The 18,219-nt window shown below is 55.1% G+C and overlaps 2 protein-coding genes across 2 annotated transcripts in view; one reads left to right on the forward strand and one right to left on the reverse strand.

Annotated features, from left to right (window-relative positions):
- Positions 1 to 977: 977 nt before the first annotated feature.
- Positions 978 to 7,220, forward strand: LRRC73 (leucine rich repeat containing 73). Its single transcript, XM_059835656.1, has 6 exons — positions 978 to 1,249; positions 1,730 to 1,890; positions 2,908 to 3,030; positions 4,253 to 4,353; positions 5,027 to 5,210; positions 6,836 to 7,220. Exons 1-6 carry the CDS (start codon positions 978 to 980, stop codon positions 6,904 to 6,906), a joined length of 912 nt encoding a protein of 303 aa, XP_059691639.1. The 3' UTR covers positions 6,907 to 7,220.
- A 1,790-nt stretch (positions 7,221 to 9,010) lies between these two features.
- Positions 9,011 to 18,219, reverse strand: part of TJAP1 (tight junction associated protein 1) — a 39,041-nt gene continuing 29,832 nt past the window's right edge. The window contains exons 6-12 of the mRNA XM_059828926.1: positions 18,000 to 18,161; positions 17,296 to 17,362; positions 16,799 to 16,828; positions 15,458 to 15,565; positions 14,658 to 14,741; positions 12,368 to 12,944; positions 9,011 to 12,298 (exon numbers count right to left, since the gene is read on the reverse strand). Of these exons, the coding sequence (XP_059684909.1) occupies positions 11,628 to 12,298; positions 12,368 to 12,944; positions 14,658 to 14,741; positions 15,458 to 15,565; positions 16,799 to 16,828; positions 17,296 to 17,362; positions 18,000 to 18,161 (1,699 nt within the window). The 3' untranslated portion in view covers positions 9,011 to 11,627. The remainder of the gene's footprint in view (positions 12,299 to 12,367; positions 12,945 to 14,657; positions 14,742 to 15,457; positions 15,566 to 16,798; positions 16,829 to 17,295; positions 17,363 to 17,999; positions 18,162 to 18,219) is intronic.

Below are 18,219 nucleotides of genomic sequence, written 5' to 3' on the forward strand. Positions count from 1 at the left end.
TTCCTGAGCCCTCAGCCACCAAGAGCGGTTCAGACCGACCTCACCATTAAGTCATGGGTCCAAGCCCGAGGTGTAGCCAGTTTAAGCATAAACGTCACTGAAGCTGGCGGGAGACTGCTGCTCCTCAGACCAGGAAGCACGCAGACTAGGCCATGGCCCGATGGCTTTGGCCCCTTCCCCAGGTGGGAGCGGGGCCGGCAGGGAGAGCCCTTCCCAGGGGCTTCTCCCACCCTCCCTCCCCTCCTGCGCCCCCTCAGCTCCTGGGACACAGCCCCCGCCGGCCTTGGCCCCGCCATCGCCTCAGGGCCGCGGGCAGGAGCTGGCGGGCACCGGCGCTGCCCCTCACGGGCTTCGAGTGACGCCGCGACCCAAGATGGCGGCGAGGCACGGCGGTGTGGGATGGGGGTTCCCGGGGGGTCCCGGGTCCCACCCCACCCCGCCCGCTCCCTTCCGCGAGGAGGCGGCCCCGCCCGGCAGCGGGCCGAGGGGAGGGCGGCAGGCGGCGGCGGCCCGCCCCGGGCGGTAGGAGGGCCCAGCGTGGCGGCAGGGAGGAGGCGGGGCGGCCCGGCAGGTGCGGGCGGAGCGGGGCGGGGAGCGGCGGGGCTGCCCGCCCCCCTCCCGGCGATGCTGTCGCAGCGGGGCGGCGCGGCCCGGCGGGGCTCAGAGCCCGGCGCCGGTCCGGATTAGCCCCCGCCGATGGCTCCCCCGGGTCTCGGCGCCCGCGGAGGGGCGGCGGCCCCGCCGGGTGTAGCGGGGCGGCCCGGCGGCCTCCGGTAGGGCTGCGCGGTGACGCCTCCGGGGCCGCGGTGGGCCGGGCCGGGACTGCCCGGCGGCAGCGGCGGCGGCGGCGTTGGCCCCCGCCCCGCCCCGGCCCGCAGCGCGCAGCGCGGCTCCCCCCGGCGCCCAGCCGCCGCGACGGGATCGGCGGGCTGCGGCGGCGGCGGGCGGCGGGCGGCGGCTCCCCGAGCGGGGGAAAGATGCTGCCGGGGTCCATCCAGATCTCCGGGGAGACGCTGTCGGGGGCGGAGATCCGGGACATCTGCGAGAGCCTGCGGGAGAACTCGGTGCGGCTGCTGTCGCTGCGCGGCTGCCAGCTCTCCGAGCGGGACTTCGGGCACGTCTGCCGAGCGGCGGCCGAGTCCCGCTCCCTGGCCCAGCTCAACCTCAACCTGGGCATCGTCTCCAACATCAACCGCGTCAAGCAGCTGGCCGAGGCCCTGAAGACAAACCGCTCCGTCCAGTCCCTCTTGTGAGTACAGCGGGGCGGGGGGCTGCGGGGGGTGCCCCGGCCCCCTCCCGGGCAGGGACGGGTCTTTCGGGGGCTCGCAGCTCCGGCTCAGCTGCTGAATCTACGTCTCGTCGGAGGAAAAACACCTCTGGGGTTGCAGAGGGTAACCCCTCGCCCTTCACCCGGCTGGGAGGGAGCTACCTCTGCCCCGCCGGCTGGGCACGGCCTTGGCTTTCCGCCCGTCACCTCCAAGCAGGGTTGCCCCGGTGTCGGGGGCTGCCCCTGCCTCACTGGCATCCCCTGCACCCTCTCGTTCCAGCCGGGACGGGAGGGTCACCGTAGCGGCTGGCTGACCCTCACAGCACAGGCTTCCCAGCGCTTTTTGCCCACCTGGGGTTAGGATTTGTCATGCTTCTCATTTCGTCTGCTTCTCCCTCCCCATCGGGTTAATTAGCACTCAGGAAGAAGGCTGCTTAGTAATTTTCCCTTTTACCTGCACAGCCTCCATGGGAGTCCCCTGACAGATGCAGGCTTGGCCCTCCTCAACCCTGCTCTCTCCATCCACCCCTCGCTGGTGGCTCTGGATCTAGGAGACTGCATGCTGGGTGATGAAGGCATCAACCTTATCTGTGGGCTCCTGCCACCTGACGGGGCTAAGTCCGGTAAGCACCAGGGGTTGTGGGCTGCACAATGACCAGTGGAGCTTCACATGGAGCAGATGCATGCAGCAGTAAATCCTCAGCCCTGGAGGAGACAGGCTGTGTAGTTTGTTTGGGCTGATGAATTTCTTTCCCCAACTTAAGTAAAGCAGAAAAGCAATAGAGGAGCCATTACCTTGGGCAGGCATGGGCTTTCTGCTATTGATCTGTCCTGCTGGCAGTTTGGAGCTCAGGGACCAACAGGTTGCTTCTGGTTCATGACAGGAGCATTTGAAACTGGAGGAGGGGACAGCTTGGACTTTGAAGCTATTATTTTGTGTTTGCGTGTTGATAATGACCGTAGATAAATATATGGTGTGCCCCCATCTCAGCACTTGGCTTTATTGTCAGTGCCTGAGAATTGTCCGTGCTTGCAAGTGCACTCTGTGAATGTGTAGTTGCATGGTCATAGCCTTAGTGCCAAGACTCAGGTCTTTGCTGGGGATGATCTTTGGTGGTCAGAGGCCAGTGGGCTAGTTAAGCTGAGAGCTGGCATGTGCTGAAATAACACCACCCCTCTCTCCTGACTCTCAAAGTGCTTTCCACCTCTCCCCAGCACCTTCTCCTCTGTGTGCTCACAGTGCCACTGATGCTGTTATCTCTGCTGGCCACCCCTCCCAGGGGCAGGCTTCAGAGCCTACTGTCCCTGTTATCCTCTTTCCAACCTGTCACCTTGTGTCACCTCCTTCTCCTGGTCAGTCACCTTGCACACCCCTTACTTGTTTCCATTGTGTTTGCTATTTAGGGTAAGGAAGGACACAGGTTGGGAGAGCAGAGAAGTGGGGCAGTCACAGCATGGGCAAATGAAGGGCTACTGCTGAAGGCAGTGAAATATTTCAGTGATCAGGGAAATATGTGATGACATATTAGCCTGTCAGAGTACAGGGAACACGACTCAAAGCTGTTCTGGTTAGCTGGACTGGTTCCCCTGAGGCTGCTTTGGTGACCCTAAGGTTCTGGTTTGGCTTCTCTCTTCTCCAGGCCTCAAAGAGCTAACGCTGAGCGCCAACCCTGGTGTCACAAGCAAAGGCTGGGGACGCCTGGCCATTGCAGTGGCTCACAGCTCACAGCTCCGCGTGCTGAATCTGGACTACAACCCCCTAGGTAAGCTGGGGGCACAGGGAGGAGGAACAGGGGACGCTGCACTCCTGTCTCTCAGTATTTGTGTGATTTGCACTGGTGGGTGGTGGGGGACCGAGCTCTAGAAGAGCGGCAGAGCATCACCAGCAGGATGAGGCAGTTTCTTGCATAGGTCCCTTCTGGTCCCCGGCAGCAAGTTCACCCTGCCAGGTGCCCTCAGCTGTAGGGAGAGCCAGCCTTGCTGCTCTGGTTGTGTGAGGTGGCCACGTGCCCTGAGGGGAGGTGCAGAAAGGAGATTGTGCCTTGCGCACTCCACCGCCTTTGTCGTCACGTTTGACCCTCCATGTCTCCCCTGTTCCTGAAGCCCTGGGCGCTGATGCTGGCTTGGCAGATGCAGTATGTCCCTGAGCTCCCCCCTTCATCTTCCCAGCAGAACAGGGAGGAGGAAGAGAGCCTGGCATTTGTTGTCATAGAAACCAACTCTTACCAGCTCTGCTGCAAGGTGGTGAGGAGACGGGGCCATGTCTCCCTGATGATCAGCAGGGTGCTCCCCTCCTCACCCCGTCTGGAAACAGAGCCTCCCTCCAGGTCCTGTCTGTCTGACCAGGTACCTTCTCTTGGGCAGGAAAGGCCCCAGGGTGTTATCTGACAGCAGCCTGGGTTTTTTTCCAAGAGAAGGTGTCACAGTTATATGGTATGTTGGCACTCACTGGGGAATGTCAGGAGAACACACTGGAGTCTTGTCTCTTCATCAGCATCAATCTTTAATGCTCCTGGTCCTGCTGTGTCCACCCCCAAAAGTCTGCTCCTTTTCCAGGGAGGCAGTCCGTCAGCTGCTGCAGAGTCCTCTGTCCAGCTCCAACCTCCCCCTAGACTGAGGTATTCAGCTCCTTATTCTGCATCTGGGATGCCTTACAGGGACTGTTAAAGGCCCTCGCATCCTTGAGTAGGAAGGAGATATGGGAAGATATCATTCCTTGGGGAATAAAAGGTTTCACTGTGTTCCTTCATGTTCCCCTGATAATCTGTGACTGTTCTCATAACCGCAAAATGGTGCACTTTTACTTTGTCTCTTTTCCCAGTTAACAGCTTTTTTTCCCCCCCAAGGTAACTGAGATTTGGAGGTTGCCTGATGGCAGAACTACTCAGGGGATGTTTCCATGACAGCCCCAGACCCATGAGGGCATGTGGTATTACATGAGGGAAGGCAGGCACTGCTGACAGCCCTGGTTTGCTTCTCCCACAGGTGACCAGGTAGCAGGGATGCTCGCCGTCGCTGTGGCCTCCAGTCGAACCCTCGAAGTTCTGGACTTGGAGGGAACAGGACTTACCAACCAGTCAGCCCAGGTATGAGAGCCTACAGTTATTCTACAGCATCACTGACGTCTCAAGGGCATAGATCTTGGCCATCTATAGATGCCCTAGGACCTATACCTGCTTCCATCCCCCTCCCCGAGCCTACATGCACCTCTTTCCCTCCCTGTGCCTGGGGGTGCTGTTGCTTCACCCTGTGGCATTTGGCCACAGGAGGAGCTCGTAAGCCATAGCTCTGACCTGGAGCTCCTGGACCTCCCTCAAGTCGGCAGGGAGAAACACATGGCTCTATTTGTAGTTTGGTTTTCTTGGAAGAAGTAAGGGGTTGGACTTGTGACTAAGGATCAGAGCTAAAGCTCTGTGGACAGATAGGGGCCAAGGCATAGTAGCACAGGCTCTCCTTTCAGAGCCCCAGCTCCCAATGTTAAGAGGGGACTAGCCTGGATACGTGGCAGCAACAGGGTGTACAGAAGTCCCTTCCTCTTTAGATAGAGCCGGGAAATCCAGGCTCGGCTCTTCCCACAGAAAGATGGGAAGTCCTCAGGCTCTCAGAAAGCCTGGCAAAGGAAGGTCAAGGCCAAGGGAAGGTAGAGGTAAGAAGAGGAGGGCTGGAGTTTGCAGGGAGACAGAGCATTTAAGCTCTTTCTGCTCAGCCTAGCTGCTGTTTGTGCTGCTTGTCAGTCTGTTTATCTCGCTCTCTGCCCAGACCTTGCTGGACATGGTAGAGAATTACCCCACAGCCCTACGGACACTCATCCTGGCGGAGAACAACATTAGTCCCGAGCTGCAGCAGCAAATCTCTGACCTGCTCTCAGAGGGTGAGGAAGAGGAGGAGACAGAGGCTCGCGAAGTCACAGCCAGGGAGAAGAACCCCTGGATCTGCCAGAACAGTAAGAGCTCTGGGACCTCGGCTGCGGGCAGGGGCTAACAGGCAGGAATTGGGGTGTCTGGGGTGTTTCCAGTGCCACTGGTCTCTCGTGGTGGGGTTGGTGAATGGGTCCTGTCCCTTCTCCCTGTGAACTGGAATCCAGACAGCTTCCAGGCGTGACCTTCACGTTAAATAGCGTTGGGCTGAGCAGCGCTTGGAAAGGCAGCCTCCAAGGACAATGCAGCTGCTGCAAAGAGTGGAAACGGTACCTCTGAGGCATTTTCCCTGATGCTGCAGGAGCAAAATCTTTGTGCAAAGTCTTAAAACTCAAGGGCAGGAGCATTAAAGATTTCAGGGGCCATTGCCAGATATCCTAGCCAAAACTCGTGTAATTCCTCACTGTTTCCAGAACCTCCCTGCAATCCACACAGCATCAGCTATTCCCATCTCTGCGTCCCAAATGCGTGAAGGGTTAGCCAGGTGCCACAACCTGTCTGTTGCTTGTAACAGAAAAAAAGGTACATTATGGAGATAGCAGTAGCCTGTTGTGTATTGTTTGTATACATGATATTGTATATTGTCATGCCTACTTTGTGATCCTGCTGGTTTGGGGTTCTTCTTTTACCTTTAGTTGTCCTTCTCCCCTCCCAATTCTCGTATCGGACTAGCAGCAGACAAGCACAACCACTCCCTGGCCCTCAGAACATCTGGATCCTCATTTATTAGAGCCATAAAAGTCGTTTACTGACAGCTCTGGCCAAGTTTTGGACCCAGTTTCCAGAAATTGATCCCCAAAATAGAGAACCCATGCAGCAGTTTTGAATGTGTAGGACTCTGGATCTGAAGCACACAGGCACTAAAGATCTCCTCCCTCACATCCAAGAAAAAAAACATTTTTTTTCTGTTTAAAAAGGCTTCTGGATGGGAAACTGGTACCATGCTGAGTTTCTTACTTGCTATGCATGCCCATCCTCCTTGCAGCTCATTCACTGGCCGTGGGGAGAGTCGCAACATTCCTGGCTGGCGCTCTGTGCTGTCACAGAGCCAGCAAGCTGCCCTCACCTTCTTGAGGCAGGCAGGGGAGGGCTGTACAAACCCTCCATTCATGCAGTGCAGAAAGTCAGATTTCCAGGCCTCTGCTGTCATAAAATGGCTGCTTGCCCACTGCGTTCCCGGCTCTTGGGAAGGCAACACCACGACCCTACGTGGGTTTGGTTGGCTTGCAGCCTGCCAGCCCATCCCACCTGGACACTGTCTCTCTATCTGAAAAGACACTTGGCAAGTGCAGATTTAAAGGTCTGCACAGGGCTGGGTAGGCACGGCTGGGTCAGCACAACCAGTATCACCTGCAAGTGTATGTGGGGAGAGTTCAGAGCTGATGTTCCTCTCGACAGCCAAGATCACAAATGCAGATCCCCACCCTGGGCTCTTGCTGCTGTCTCTGCCTTCCCCCTCCCCAAACATCGATTATGTTCTGCTGCGTGGCCAGAGTAGACCTAGTTACTACTTAATCTCACAATCCTCTCAGCAGTTCACTTCCCACCCTGTGGCGCTCTAATTCCTCACCCTCACTTCTGGATCTGGAGTACAGCTCCGCGCTCTCCTGCAGCCCAAACAGCTCATGTTTTTTTTCCTTTCTCACCACAGATTCCAGCTCCCAGATGGTCCTGATGACGTCAGGTCTCGGTGACAGCCTCTTAGCAGAAACAGAAATGTAGCTGGGCTACCCTGCCTGCTTCTGCCAAGAAGAGCACCGTGCCTGCTGGGCGATCGTGCGTCCGCCAGCCCCCCTGCCTCCAGCGGGCTGCCCCAGCGTCTTCTCACACATTTCACGTCCTGTTGAGGCCCCCCTCGGCTCTCTGAGTGCTGGAGCCCAGTCCGAGCGAATCTTTACACACATCCCTGTGTTGTCACGCGCCCCGTCGGCCGCTTGTGATTGTCCAGTCGCTGCATGTGTAGCTCACGCTGCCCTGCCTCCCCCCTGCACCTGGCTGTGCCCGCAGGGCGCAGGCTGTATTTATTCAGATGTGTATAAGAGATGTTCTTTCTATTGCTTGTACTGCTGTCGCGATGAGAGTTTTATAAAGGTCGCGGACGTGGCACCACTCACGGCAGCGTGAGCCTCCGTCACTCTGCGCCCCCGGTGGGCAGACGCCGCAGGGGCCGGCAGCTGCCCAGGGACAGGCGCAGGCAGGAGCCGTGCGGGGCGCTCGGAGCGCCGGCAGGGGGCAGCAGCCCCTCGCCCCGCTGCCCGCGCGGCTTGCGGGCTTTCTCCGGCCTTGGCAGGGGCAGCTTCTCCACGGCGCTCGCCCGGCCCCGGAGGGAGGTCGGTCATAGCCCAATTTGCTGTCCCCCAGGCCTTCCCTCTGCCCAGGAGGTAGAGGGCTGGGCTAGAGCCCGTCTGTAGGGAGCCTGGCACTAGCTGTCCACCCTCTGGTGAAGGCTTCAGCCCGCACCAGCGCTGCGGGTTGCACTGTTCGCCCAAGTGGCCCTTGCTGGAGCTAGGCAAGGAAGGTCATGTTTCAAGGCTCGGATTAGGCTGGAAGTTTAACTTGTGGCAGCAGCTGCTACTCAAGGGAACACAGAATAAAATCATTAATTATGGGGACAAAGAAACAAGAAACTCCTCCTCTGTTATGCTTTGCATACACCTAGGTCAAAGGCACAGGCAACATAACTCAGGAGATGGAGGAAATTTCATCACAGCCCTCTGACCTCTGCAGCACCATTCAACATGAAAAGGAAATGCTTCCAAATGTCCCTATCAGCATCCTACAGGAACTCCCTCTCTCTCATGTTTGGAGGGCTTCCTATCCAGGGTATGCCCAATCAAGCCCAAACCTCCCTCCCCACACAAAATACCAACACTAGCATTACAAAACTCTTATGAACTCCAGGGAGGGGGTATGGTACATGTTCCCACGTAACTCAGTTTCCGTAACGAAGAACTGATACTCTCACATGACTCAGAGCTGGGGCTTCAAGAAAACCAAAAAATATTAAAAGAATTAGCTATACCTCATCCTACTCTAAATCAGCATGTGGAGGTCTTTGCCAAGACACAGATTAGAGGGACAGCCAGCAAAATACTTGAAATGAGGTAGGCAGAATTTTATGAGTAACACTGAGGCTGCTTACAGCACAAGCTTCATTGCAGAGGTTTTGATAAGCCTAACCTTTACAGCCTTTAGGTAATGCGAAAGTTGCCCACATTGTTTTTTAATGTTTCTCAAAGTTGCCTGGTTAAAGAACCTGCCCTTTTTTTAAGCCACTGTCAGCTTCCGAGTCAAAAGTGACTCAAGTGCTGCTGTGAACAATAGATTCTGGTCTGTAGGCTCAGTCTGATCTTTGAGCTGACAGTCTACATTCAGACCCAGAGAGCAGTTTCCAGAGCTTGGATACAATTACAGAAATAAAACACCACTCATCCCACACATCACTCCTTGCCTGGGACTGCACCTCTTGATACACAGATGACTTGATTTGCATAAGCACCTTGAACCAGGCTGCTGCTAAAGTGGGCACTCAGGATGACCAGTGAATTCACAGCTTCCTGGAAAGCTTACAGGTCACAGGATTGCTCTCCCTGGGAAATCTAATGGGTGGCACACCCAGCAAACTTGGGACATTGTACCACAAGAGGCTCTGCTCCCTCACATGCTCAGGATCCATCTGGTCCAGGTCTTAACCAACAGAAAGAACACTATAGCCATTGCCACCTACTTTTAAAATAGTTTATTTCTGGTCTTAAAATATACATCAGTTTGAAAATTTCAGAAAAAAACCCACATTAGTTACAGATTAACAGTCTGGAGCTGGGACACTGAAAGTGGGGTCAGCTCAAGGCCCCAGAGCCAATACTGCTGGAGGTGAGCAGGAGTGCAGAGGGCAGGCACTGTGCCTGCCGGGAGAGGGCTCTGCTCCTCTTGAGGCCACTGCTCCCCCTCAACCTCTGCCAGCACCCTAATGCTGCAAAGCAGAAGTGTCTGGCAAGGAGCTGGGCACCCCTTTGCCACCCGTCTATTTCTCCACTGTTTTGCTTTTAAGTCTACCTTGACCAAAAGCAGAGGGAGGCTGGTTCTGCCCAGCACCATCAGCACCAGCTGCTTCAGCAAGAGTGGGTTTTGTCCCCTGACCAGCATGCCAGGATTCAGGGGAGATGGGGCTGAGCCCTGAGGGGCAATGCCTCCCCCTCTGCCCAAGCAGCTGTGCTGTCCCACAGGCAGGCCACCAGCAGCCTCAGAGCCAGAGGAGCTCACTCAGTGAGTATCCAACCCCAGGTGGTGTCCATGAGGCAGGAGCTGGCAGCTGCTGCAGGTACAAGCCCTCAGCAACACTGCAGAACAGAAGAAATGCAGCAGTGGAGTGGCTGATGACAGCAAATGCAATGACCCCACCACCATGTTCAGGACCAGGGAGATGAACACCCTGCAGGCTCAGAGGACGCTCCCACTCTCAGCACCAGTCTGTTTGCACAGGTATCAAGCGAAATACTGTAGTGAAATACTGAGTCCCACCTCCCTGCCAGAGGGTGGCATCCAGCTCCACAACTGTTTGAGGTGGGAAACAAGGTGAGCCTGCAGGCAGCAGCTCTAGCCAGGGTACATAAAGCAACCTACACAGCTGCCAGAGAGGCCTGCAGCTCCCTTTCACAGGCCCTGGAGCCTCCAGGCTCAAGCTGAAGCCCTAACTGGCCCCAGCTGCAAGCTGCAGGCCCTTTGCAGGAAGAGGGGTTTGGGGAGGGGAGCAGGGCCCCCAGGCAGCTCTTGCCTGCATGTCTTGCTGTAAGCATATGAATAGGAGCTCTCTCCTGGACAGAGGGCTGCTCTCCTACAACCCAGTGAAGAGCCCTCTTTGAGTAGTGTAGGAGAACACCACAAACCCAACTCAAAAACCAGACAGCAGGCTGAAGACAGCCAGCAGGATTTGAGTGGGACATGGCGCAGGGAACCAGGATATTCTCTGCCTCGCACCCCCTGGGAAGCCAAGAAAACACCAGACAGACGAGGGCACAGGACAAAATTAAAACAGGACACCTAGGCTTTGTAAGCCCTCAAAAAAATACTTACATCTACAGACCTCTCCCCTTCCCTCCCCCCGCAACGAGACACTGAGCACACAAGACTGAGAAAAGTCACATAATATCACACTACACTAGGAAAAACACACAGAGAGGCCATAGCCCGAAGGGGAGGCCTGGGACAAGTGCCAGAGGCAGCCTGGAGCCCCCCAGAGAAGGGGGCATGAAAGGAGACCCTGGCAAAGGGCTGCTGCTGAGCCTTGAGGTAGTGTGTCTACAGGGAGCAGCTCCTCAGCACCTGCCAGCCTTGCACTGAGCCCTGCCCAGAAAAGCCCAGTAGCATCCTTCACACCTTGCTCACCCGGGGCAAGACCTTGTCCTTGAGTTTGGAGGGGCTTCTGCAGGCTGGAGACCAGGATCAGAAGGAAGCACAGCTCAGAGCTGAGCCTCCTCAACACACCCTCAACGCAGGCATCGGCCCGGCTGCCAACGGCTGTGTCTGTTTATGCAGGGCGGGGAGAAATAAAAAACAATACACCCCAAAACCAAAGGCTTGGAAAGAAGAAAGAAGCCCACCCAAGAGCAAAGCATCAGCACCGTTCAAACAAAACAATAGCACAGAGAGCAGGGGAAGAGGTGTGAGGGAGGAGACACACAAACACAAACCCCAGTGCCTAGCAAGCAGTGCCTCCCAAAACCACCACAGCAGATAGGACCCGTGCCCCATGCCACAGCACCAGCATCCGTGCGTTGCCGCAGTGGGGGCTGGGTGCTGAGCCCAACGCACAAGTCAAGAGATGGGGACCTGCAGAGGCAGATTCTGGAGAACCACCCAGAGGGCAGCCAGGGAAAACAAAACCCAGCAGGAAAATGAGACACCAGCAATCCCAGCATATCCCCAGGGGCACACAGCCATCCGCTGGGAGAGTCTCTGTGCCCCACTCACAGCCCCTGGGGGCTCCCCGGGAATCAGACACCACCACACAGTCACTCTGCCCTGTTGGCACAAGTTAAAAGAGAGCAGAGCAGCTGTGGGCAACCAGCATGAGAGCACCCAGGGCCTCGGGTACCTGAGTGGGAAGGGGGAAGGAAGATGCGAGCATAACGAGGCACAGGCACCAGGATGAGGGGTACCAAGAACAAGCTCCGGTACAGGCACCAGTGTGAGGCTGTGAAGAGAGCTGCGAGTGTGCCGGGGCAGTGGGTGTGCTTCTGCACACTGTGTGCTAGTACTGTGGGTCTGAGGTGCTGGGGAACAGGGACCCCAGCTCTTCCAGGTAGCAAAAGAAGAGAATAAATATAAAGTTTCAGAGCAGAGCCTCCCCGGGAGGAGGGTACTAAGGGAGGTTTCTCCCTCAGAAGGTGGACAGATAGAGGCATCCCACAGCTCTGCAGCATGTAGCTGCTTCTTGCCCTGCCTCAGCTGAGAAGGTTGCCCTGCTCCTGGGCTTGCGTCAGACTGTCCTTGCGATGTAAGTGGTGGACTCCCATCCTCTTGGGGCTGCGGTGTGGCCGACTGAAGGGAGGCTTGACCCTGCCTTCTCCACTTTCCTCTTGGGCACCTCCTTGGTTGCTCTCCTTGCTTCCCTGGAGCAACATTTCTCTCTCCTCAGCTGGGCTCTCAGGCAAGCCAAGGTCCACATAGTCCTTGTGCTTCTCTGGTGAGGGGCTTCCAGGCTCAGCAGTGCCTCCGCCACTTTCCTGCAACAGCTTCTGTGCTTCATCCTGGGAGAAATCTGTACCGTAGTCTGAGGAGAAATGGCTCCTGCGGGCTCTGGACTCAGTGCTGTCTGTGTCCACGCTCGAGTCCCGGCTCACGGTCCAGCTGCAGCTCTGCGCAGACTCCTCACCATCCGAGTAAGCCGAGGCTGCCCTACCCAGCTCTTGCATGGAGCGGCTGAATCTCTTCTGGAGCTCAGGGGCCGTGTCATGGCTGAAAGCTGTGCGGTTCCTCAGCACCTGCTCTGAGGTGGGGGGAGCCTTGTCCACAAACATACGCTGCCAGTTGGCCAGCAGGTCCTCCTCAGAGCTGGCAGAGCTGGCAAAGGCGCTCGGGATTTGGGGAGGGCTGCTGAAAGGGCTGCTCTGGGAAGAGCCGTGAGCCCTGGCTGCTTTGGGGGACTGCTGACAGGAACAGCTGGAAGCTGAACGGCGCCCTTCTGAAGCAGGGCTGTTGGGGAGTGTCCGGTGTCTGTCGCAGCTCTCATCTTCGCTCTGTACCAGGCTGAGGGAGATGGCCTGGCGCGTTGCGTATGTACAGTTGGGCAGGGGGCTGTTCTTTGGGATCCTTACCTTGTCCTCAGAGAACTCAATCACTTTGCGCCCAGGGTACATAGGATTGGGAGGTGAGGGTGTAGGGTACGGGCTTAACTTCTCAAAGGCAGGCACCTCCTCTGGCACACCTTCCACACTGCTCTGTGGCTTGCAGCCACCATTCTGCTGTTTCCCTGCATCTCCGCCCTCCTTCCCCATCTGCCCTGCGCTGTTGCAGGCATCAGGAGGGGCTCCGCTCATGTCCACATGCACAAAGACATCCTCAGCCATGGGACAGCTGCCACTGCTAGACTTGGCTGAATTCAGAACCAGAGATTCTGGTTTCTCCAAGACTCTGGCAATGACTGAGGTGGGCACAACATCAGATGGAGCCAAGATGTGGGTTGCCTCTTGACCAGGGCCTGCGGACTCCTGAGTGCTGTGCAAATGCTTATTGACCATGTCCTGTAGCTCATACGGAAGCTAGGGAGAAGGAAAAGGACATTAGAAGGGGGCTGCCACACAAGCCATTTAGTTCCAAATAATATGCCTTTTCCAAACAACCTTCAGGTGTACTTTGTACTCCTTACCTTGACCCTAACATTCACCTACCTTGCCTTGAGAAAGGTATCTGTTTCCAAAGCAAACCTGCCCCATGAGGGACTAACAAGGCTCTCTACCTGTCACACCAGTCGTGTTTCTAGGCCATGGTTCACAGGCCCCATTTTGTGAAGAGAACAAGAAAAGAGAGCACACAGGCTCAGTCCTCCATGTCTGTGAGCACAGAGACAAGGCCCAGCCAGTGCATGCTAGGAAGGGGTCTATTGATCTGTGGAAAATCAGCCGGTGGTTGCACTGAAGTGACTCAACAGCCCCCAGTGCTGGGATCCACAGTGCTCCCCGAAAGCTGTAATTGCAGCCATGCTGCCTTGGCAGCCTGCCTGCAGACCAGAATCGATGCCTTCCCTTGTTCCCACCAACTCCACCATCTCATCCCACTTCCTCACTCTCTCCATTTCAGAGAGGCAAACATGGGGTTTACTACCAAAGCTGCAGCACTGGGGTTTCAACAGGAGTAAGCACTGCTCCTTGTCCTGCAAATGGGCACTACTGCTCTCCCCATCACCCTGCCAAGCTGCCCTCACCTTGGTCACCACACCCATGTAAAGAATGAAGTGGAGAGCAGAGCTCCACAAGCCACTCAGTGGCACAGCAAGGTCTGTCCCATCACAGCCAGATGGAAACTGCATCCAAAACTGGGGACACAGGGCACACTGCATGACAACAGCTGGCTGTGAGGCACACTGTCTGCACAGCTGCTCAGCACCAACCCCTCTCCAGCAGCAGCCACATGGGATGCAGCACTCTGGGGGGCAGAATTCAAAGCTCCAGGGAGGGGAGACAGCTGGGAGAGAGGTCAAGGTTACCCCAGCAGTAACTGATACACTGACCTCAACAGTGCTAATTTGAGACACAATGGGGGAGGGAGGGTGACATATTGGTCACCTGCTAAGTTAAAAAAGACAAGCACATGGTTTTGCCGAGAGGAACATTAGAAGGGATGGAGACTAGGGGTACAGCAAAGAGAGAACTGGGATAAGGGCCTGAATGATACTTCCAACTGAAGAAGTGATGCTAATAATGCAAAAGGCCTAAACTGCATCTTTGCCTATCCTGAGGGCAGGATAAGCTGAACAGACCCCACGAGGGGGAGTATGAGTTGGTACCAACTTCTCCCATTCAGGATGCCTGAAAGACACCCTAGATGCTGCTGCCTCCCACATTTCTCCTCAGAATAAGAAGTGAAACAGGGCCAGACTACTGCTGCTTCACTCCTTATCAGGCAGCGTGGCCCTTCCATGTGGCCAGGTGAGGAAGGGAAGAGGACAGAGCAGGGTAAAAGAGAGGTCTGTCCTCCTGCCAGTTCCCATAAGGCACCCAGCAGGCTATCAAATTCAAGGTTATTGTGCTTTTTATAACAGCTCCTGGCTGAGCTGTGAAATGGAGCTGGCGTGAAAGAGGAGCTGGCAGAGGCTTTGTGTTGCTTTCTCAGTGGGAGTGGGAACTGGAGCCCTCCCCTCCCATCTGAGGCTGAAGGATGAGAGGCCAACAGCCCTACAGAGAAAGATGGAGAAAGCAAGATGCAGGCAGAGACCACGAGCCCTTCTTCCCCACCTCAGCAGGACTGCTACTCACATCAGCAAACTTGTGGTTCCTGAAGTGGGACTTGTTACACTTGAGCAGCTGTACTGCAAGGTTACAGTCCTGTCGATAGCGTTCCTGCAAGAAAGGGCATAGGTGTGCAACAGTGTCAGACTGGCCCAATCTCTTACCCGAAAAGGCACCACTTGACCAAAAGCTGCTTGAACAGAAGCAGGAGGCATCTAATGAATTGCTCATGAGGGCATCTGCCATTCCCTCCTCTCCACACCCCTGTGTATTTTCTTACAGCTCAGCCAAGGTGCCCCTTTCAACTCCAGCCCTTGCTCCAGGCATATACTCTGTCAGTGTATCAACCCCCTCTCTCTCTGGGGATTTTAATAAACTCCAAAAGTCCCACCAGATTTGCTATCCCATCCCAAAGGTCTCCACCATGCCTGAAGACACTGCCTGATGTCAGGCATCTTGCAGACAGACAGACTGACTGGAGGGAGTTGAGAGCACTTAATAGAAACAAGCACAGATCCAGGAACTTCTATATTAATGGTGTAGAAAAGGCATCAGCTCCCTCCCAGCTCTAGAGTAAATGTCTCCTCCGTTGGTACAGCCTGGACTCAGGTCAAACCCTAAGCTCAAAAGAGCAAATACATCAAACTTGAAGATCAGTTCTTCCTTGCTCAACCCCTCAGACCCTTTTCTGTTTGTCTGTCCTTACTGTTGTGCACAGCTCCCACATGATGAAGTCATTCACATGCTCCTTTACACTAATGACTTTGAACAAGAGGAAAAGCCCACACCTCACACACTTCCACAGCCATTTGCAGACTGACACTTACATTGAGTTCCTCCAGCTTATTGATGGTGGTTTTGGCATCAAGCAATTTATTAGTGAGCTCTACAATCTCCCAGTCCAGCGTCTTGCGGTCCATCTCTGCCTTTTTAATCTGGGATGCAAGAATACCAGGTGTAAATCTCCCCAGCATAGAAGAACCTGGCTTCACCACCCACCGCCCAAGCACAGCACAATGACATGTTCAGCTGGGATACAAAAACTTCCAGACAGACAGACAAGGGGGACAGCCTGGCTCTTCACCAAGGGAGGGACTCCAAAGGCCAAATGGAGCCAGCCACTCTGCTAGTTACAGACACAACAGGCTGAGTCTGAACCTCCTTAATGCAGTATCTCTTCTTGCAGCACAACCATGTTTCCTCTCTGCCCTGGTTCACACAATGCCTGGTGGAAAGCTAGTGGTTTTGAACAATCAATCCCATCCTGCCACTGGCAGCAAAGACCTCTGAGTTTGTGATACCCAGCCCTCTTTCCTGGGGCAACAGAACGAGAATACTGCCCACAAACATCCAGCAGTCAATGCTGAATGGACAAAAGGGGTTTTTTTGGCAGGGAGAGGGCACCATCTTGAAAGAGTTTAAGCCTTGCTCTAGTAAGAAAAAGGACCTGTGTAGCTTCATCTGGAGATCAGTTAATGCCCTCCCTAGAACAGGCAATCTTGTCTCTTTAGACTCCCTAACAGTTCGAGTACAGGGCCGATAGAGACCCAGACATAACAGCAGAGTGGAAACAGCTCAGAACAACCAAGCCATTCCCTTCTCAAGAAGTTCTTCCAACACTGCCCAAAGAGTGTTCTGAGGCTGTGACCACCAGGGCCCAGCTGTGTGTCAGGGGTACAGCACAGTGACACACAAAGGGGTAGAGGAAGACAATGTTTCCCACATATGCAGTCTCTTCAGGCACTGGCACAATGAATATTAACCCAAGAAATTCAAGTGCTAGAACCAAAGAAATCTCATCCTGGGCTACATAGAGGCAATCAGCATCTCAGCTGTTTGACTTGCCTGCTCACAGCCCACAAAGGGAAGGAAAGGGAGCAAATGAGGTTCACAATCCTCCACATCTTGTGCAGTGCCACAGCTTATGGGCACCACTTCCCAACAGGCCATGCTCCAGCTGGCTCAGAGTCAAACACTCTTAGGATGGAGCACTGCAAGCTAGGACCTGCTGCATCTGCGGGCAGCTGCTGGATACCAGGTGAGCCCTTGGCTGGACGAGGGCTGGGGCCCCTCCATCTGGGATGGCGTATGTGGGACTGACAATGAAACCAACAGGCTGAGACACGTAAAGAGGAAAAAGAAAAAACACACAAACGAAAAGACGCAACTGCAAAAATCCAGCTTTGGCTGAGAGAGGCCTGAGAGGTGAGTGCGCCCAGTGTGTGCCAGCGGCAGCGTGGGGAGGAGAAAGAGAGAGAGAGGGGAAGGGAGAGAAAAGAAACAGCCATGAGTGTTATGAATGCACACAACAGACATACACACACATTGGTTCTGCTCTGACTGCCCCCATCCTCCCAGCATGACCACCCCGAGACTGGCTGACACATCCCTGGCGTTTTGAGAGGGACTGAAGCAACATGACGGAATACCATGCGATTATGTTGTGGGGAATCAAAGCTCACGTGCATGACCAAGTAGGGGCTCAGTAAATCAAGAAAACAGTTCATGACACCAGCCAGAATGGGGAGTAGATGGTCATGGCCAGAATCTCACCCCTCACCCACTGCCACATATGCTGGGTAAAACCAGGGCCCCTTCCCCCATCTGCTCCTAACACACAGGTCTCTTCCACTTCTTCTCTGTAGTGAATTAATAGGGCACTTACCAGGGCATGCAGCTTCTCCTCCAGGTCTTGGTTGGTTCTCTGGGAAGCAGTGTAGCTGTTCTGCAACCTACAGAAACAAGAGTCTGTACATGGGAACAGATCTCAGGCACCTACTCAAGTCCCCTGCATAGCTGCCAAGCAAACCACCAACTCCAGAACTTCAAAAAGGTCGGTACTGAGACAACCAGGCATATTAACCATGCTCCACCTTTGCCACATAATGGTCTTCAGACCCCAAATTACCGGATGCAAGATGAGGTTGGCTGGGTGAAAGGATCTTGCGGAGGGTGTGAATGATTTTGGAGGACTCCTCTGAGCTATGTCATATATAAGCATGTGACCAATGATTGATTTTTAACTGAGGTACTTTTCAGGTAAAGCGGTGATGTATTTTCTTGCAGCCATCAGTGGCTCCTTTTGCACATGTGGGGTAACCATCCAAGCTGGATCCTGCCTTACATCCAACAGATAAAGAATTCCCTGTTTTTGTCAGCCCATCATGCTGGCAGCATTCCTACACTGTACCCCGGAGGAAGTAATGCTTGCAGAGCCTTTCACTCCCCTACAGTCCGGGGGTGCACCTTTCTGAGGATGCAGCATGCCTTTGATTTACACAACAGGGCACAGCCTGCTCACGCCAGCTGAGGGAGTCCTTGGTGGGAGGGATCTCTCTAACTCTACCCCTCTCGTTTTCTTTTCCATACCTGCGGAATTTGTCCTTGAATTTCTCCAGCTCCTCACGGTTCTGGCCCAGCTCCATCTCCAGGTAGTCCTGACCTGACTCCAGCTCCCTCTCCATCGCCTCCATTTTGTTAGTCACATATGTCAGCCTTCGGCGAAGCTCCTCATTCTCATGCTGCAGCAGCCTGGGGCACACAGGAACAAGGTACCACTGAGTGCACAATGGGTACTCCACACTAGCAG

This window comes from Gavia stellata, chromosome 2, assembly GCF_030936135.1.
Source record: "Gavia stellata isolate bGavSte3 chromosome 2, bGavSte3.hap2, whole genome shotgun sequence".
NCBI classification, from domain to species: Eukaryota; Metazoa; Chordata; class Aves; order Gaviiformes; family Gaviidae; genus Gavia; species Gavia stellata.

What these genes read in the sequence shown, in the direction of transcription:
- LRRC73 (XM_059835656.1), top strand. Translation starts at nt 978, where the DNA reads ATGCTGCCGGGGTCCATCCAGATCTCCGGGGAGACGCTGTCGGGGGCG. An exon ending in ACCTGACGGGGCTAAGTCCG is followed by an intron (nt 1,891 to 2,907) that starts GTAAGCACCAGG and finishes TCTCTTCTCCAG; the next exon opens with GCCTCAAAGAGCTAACGCTG. An exon ending in CCCCTGGATCTGCCAGAACA is followed by an intron (nt 5,211 to 6,835) that starts GTAAGAGCTCTG and finishes TTCTCACCACAG; the next exon opens with ATTCCAGCTCCCAGATGGTC.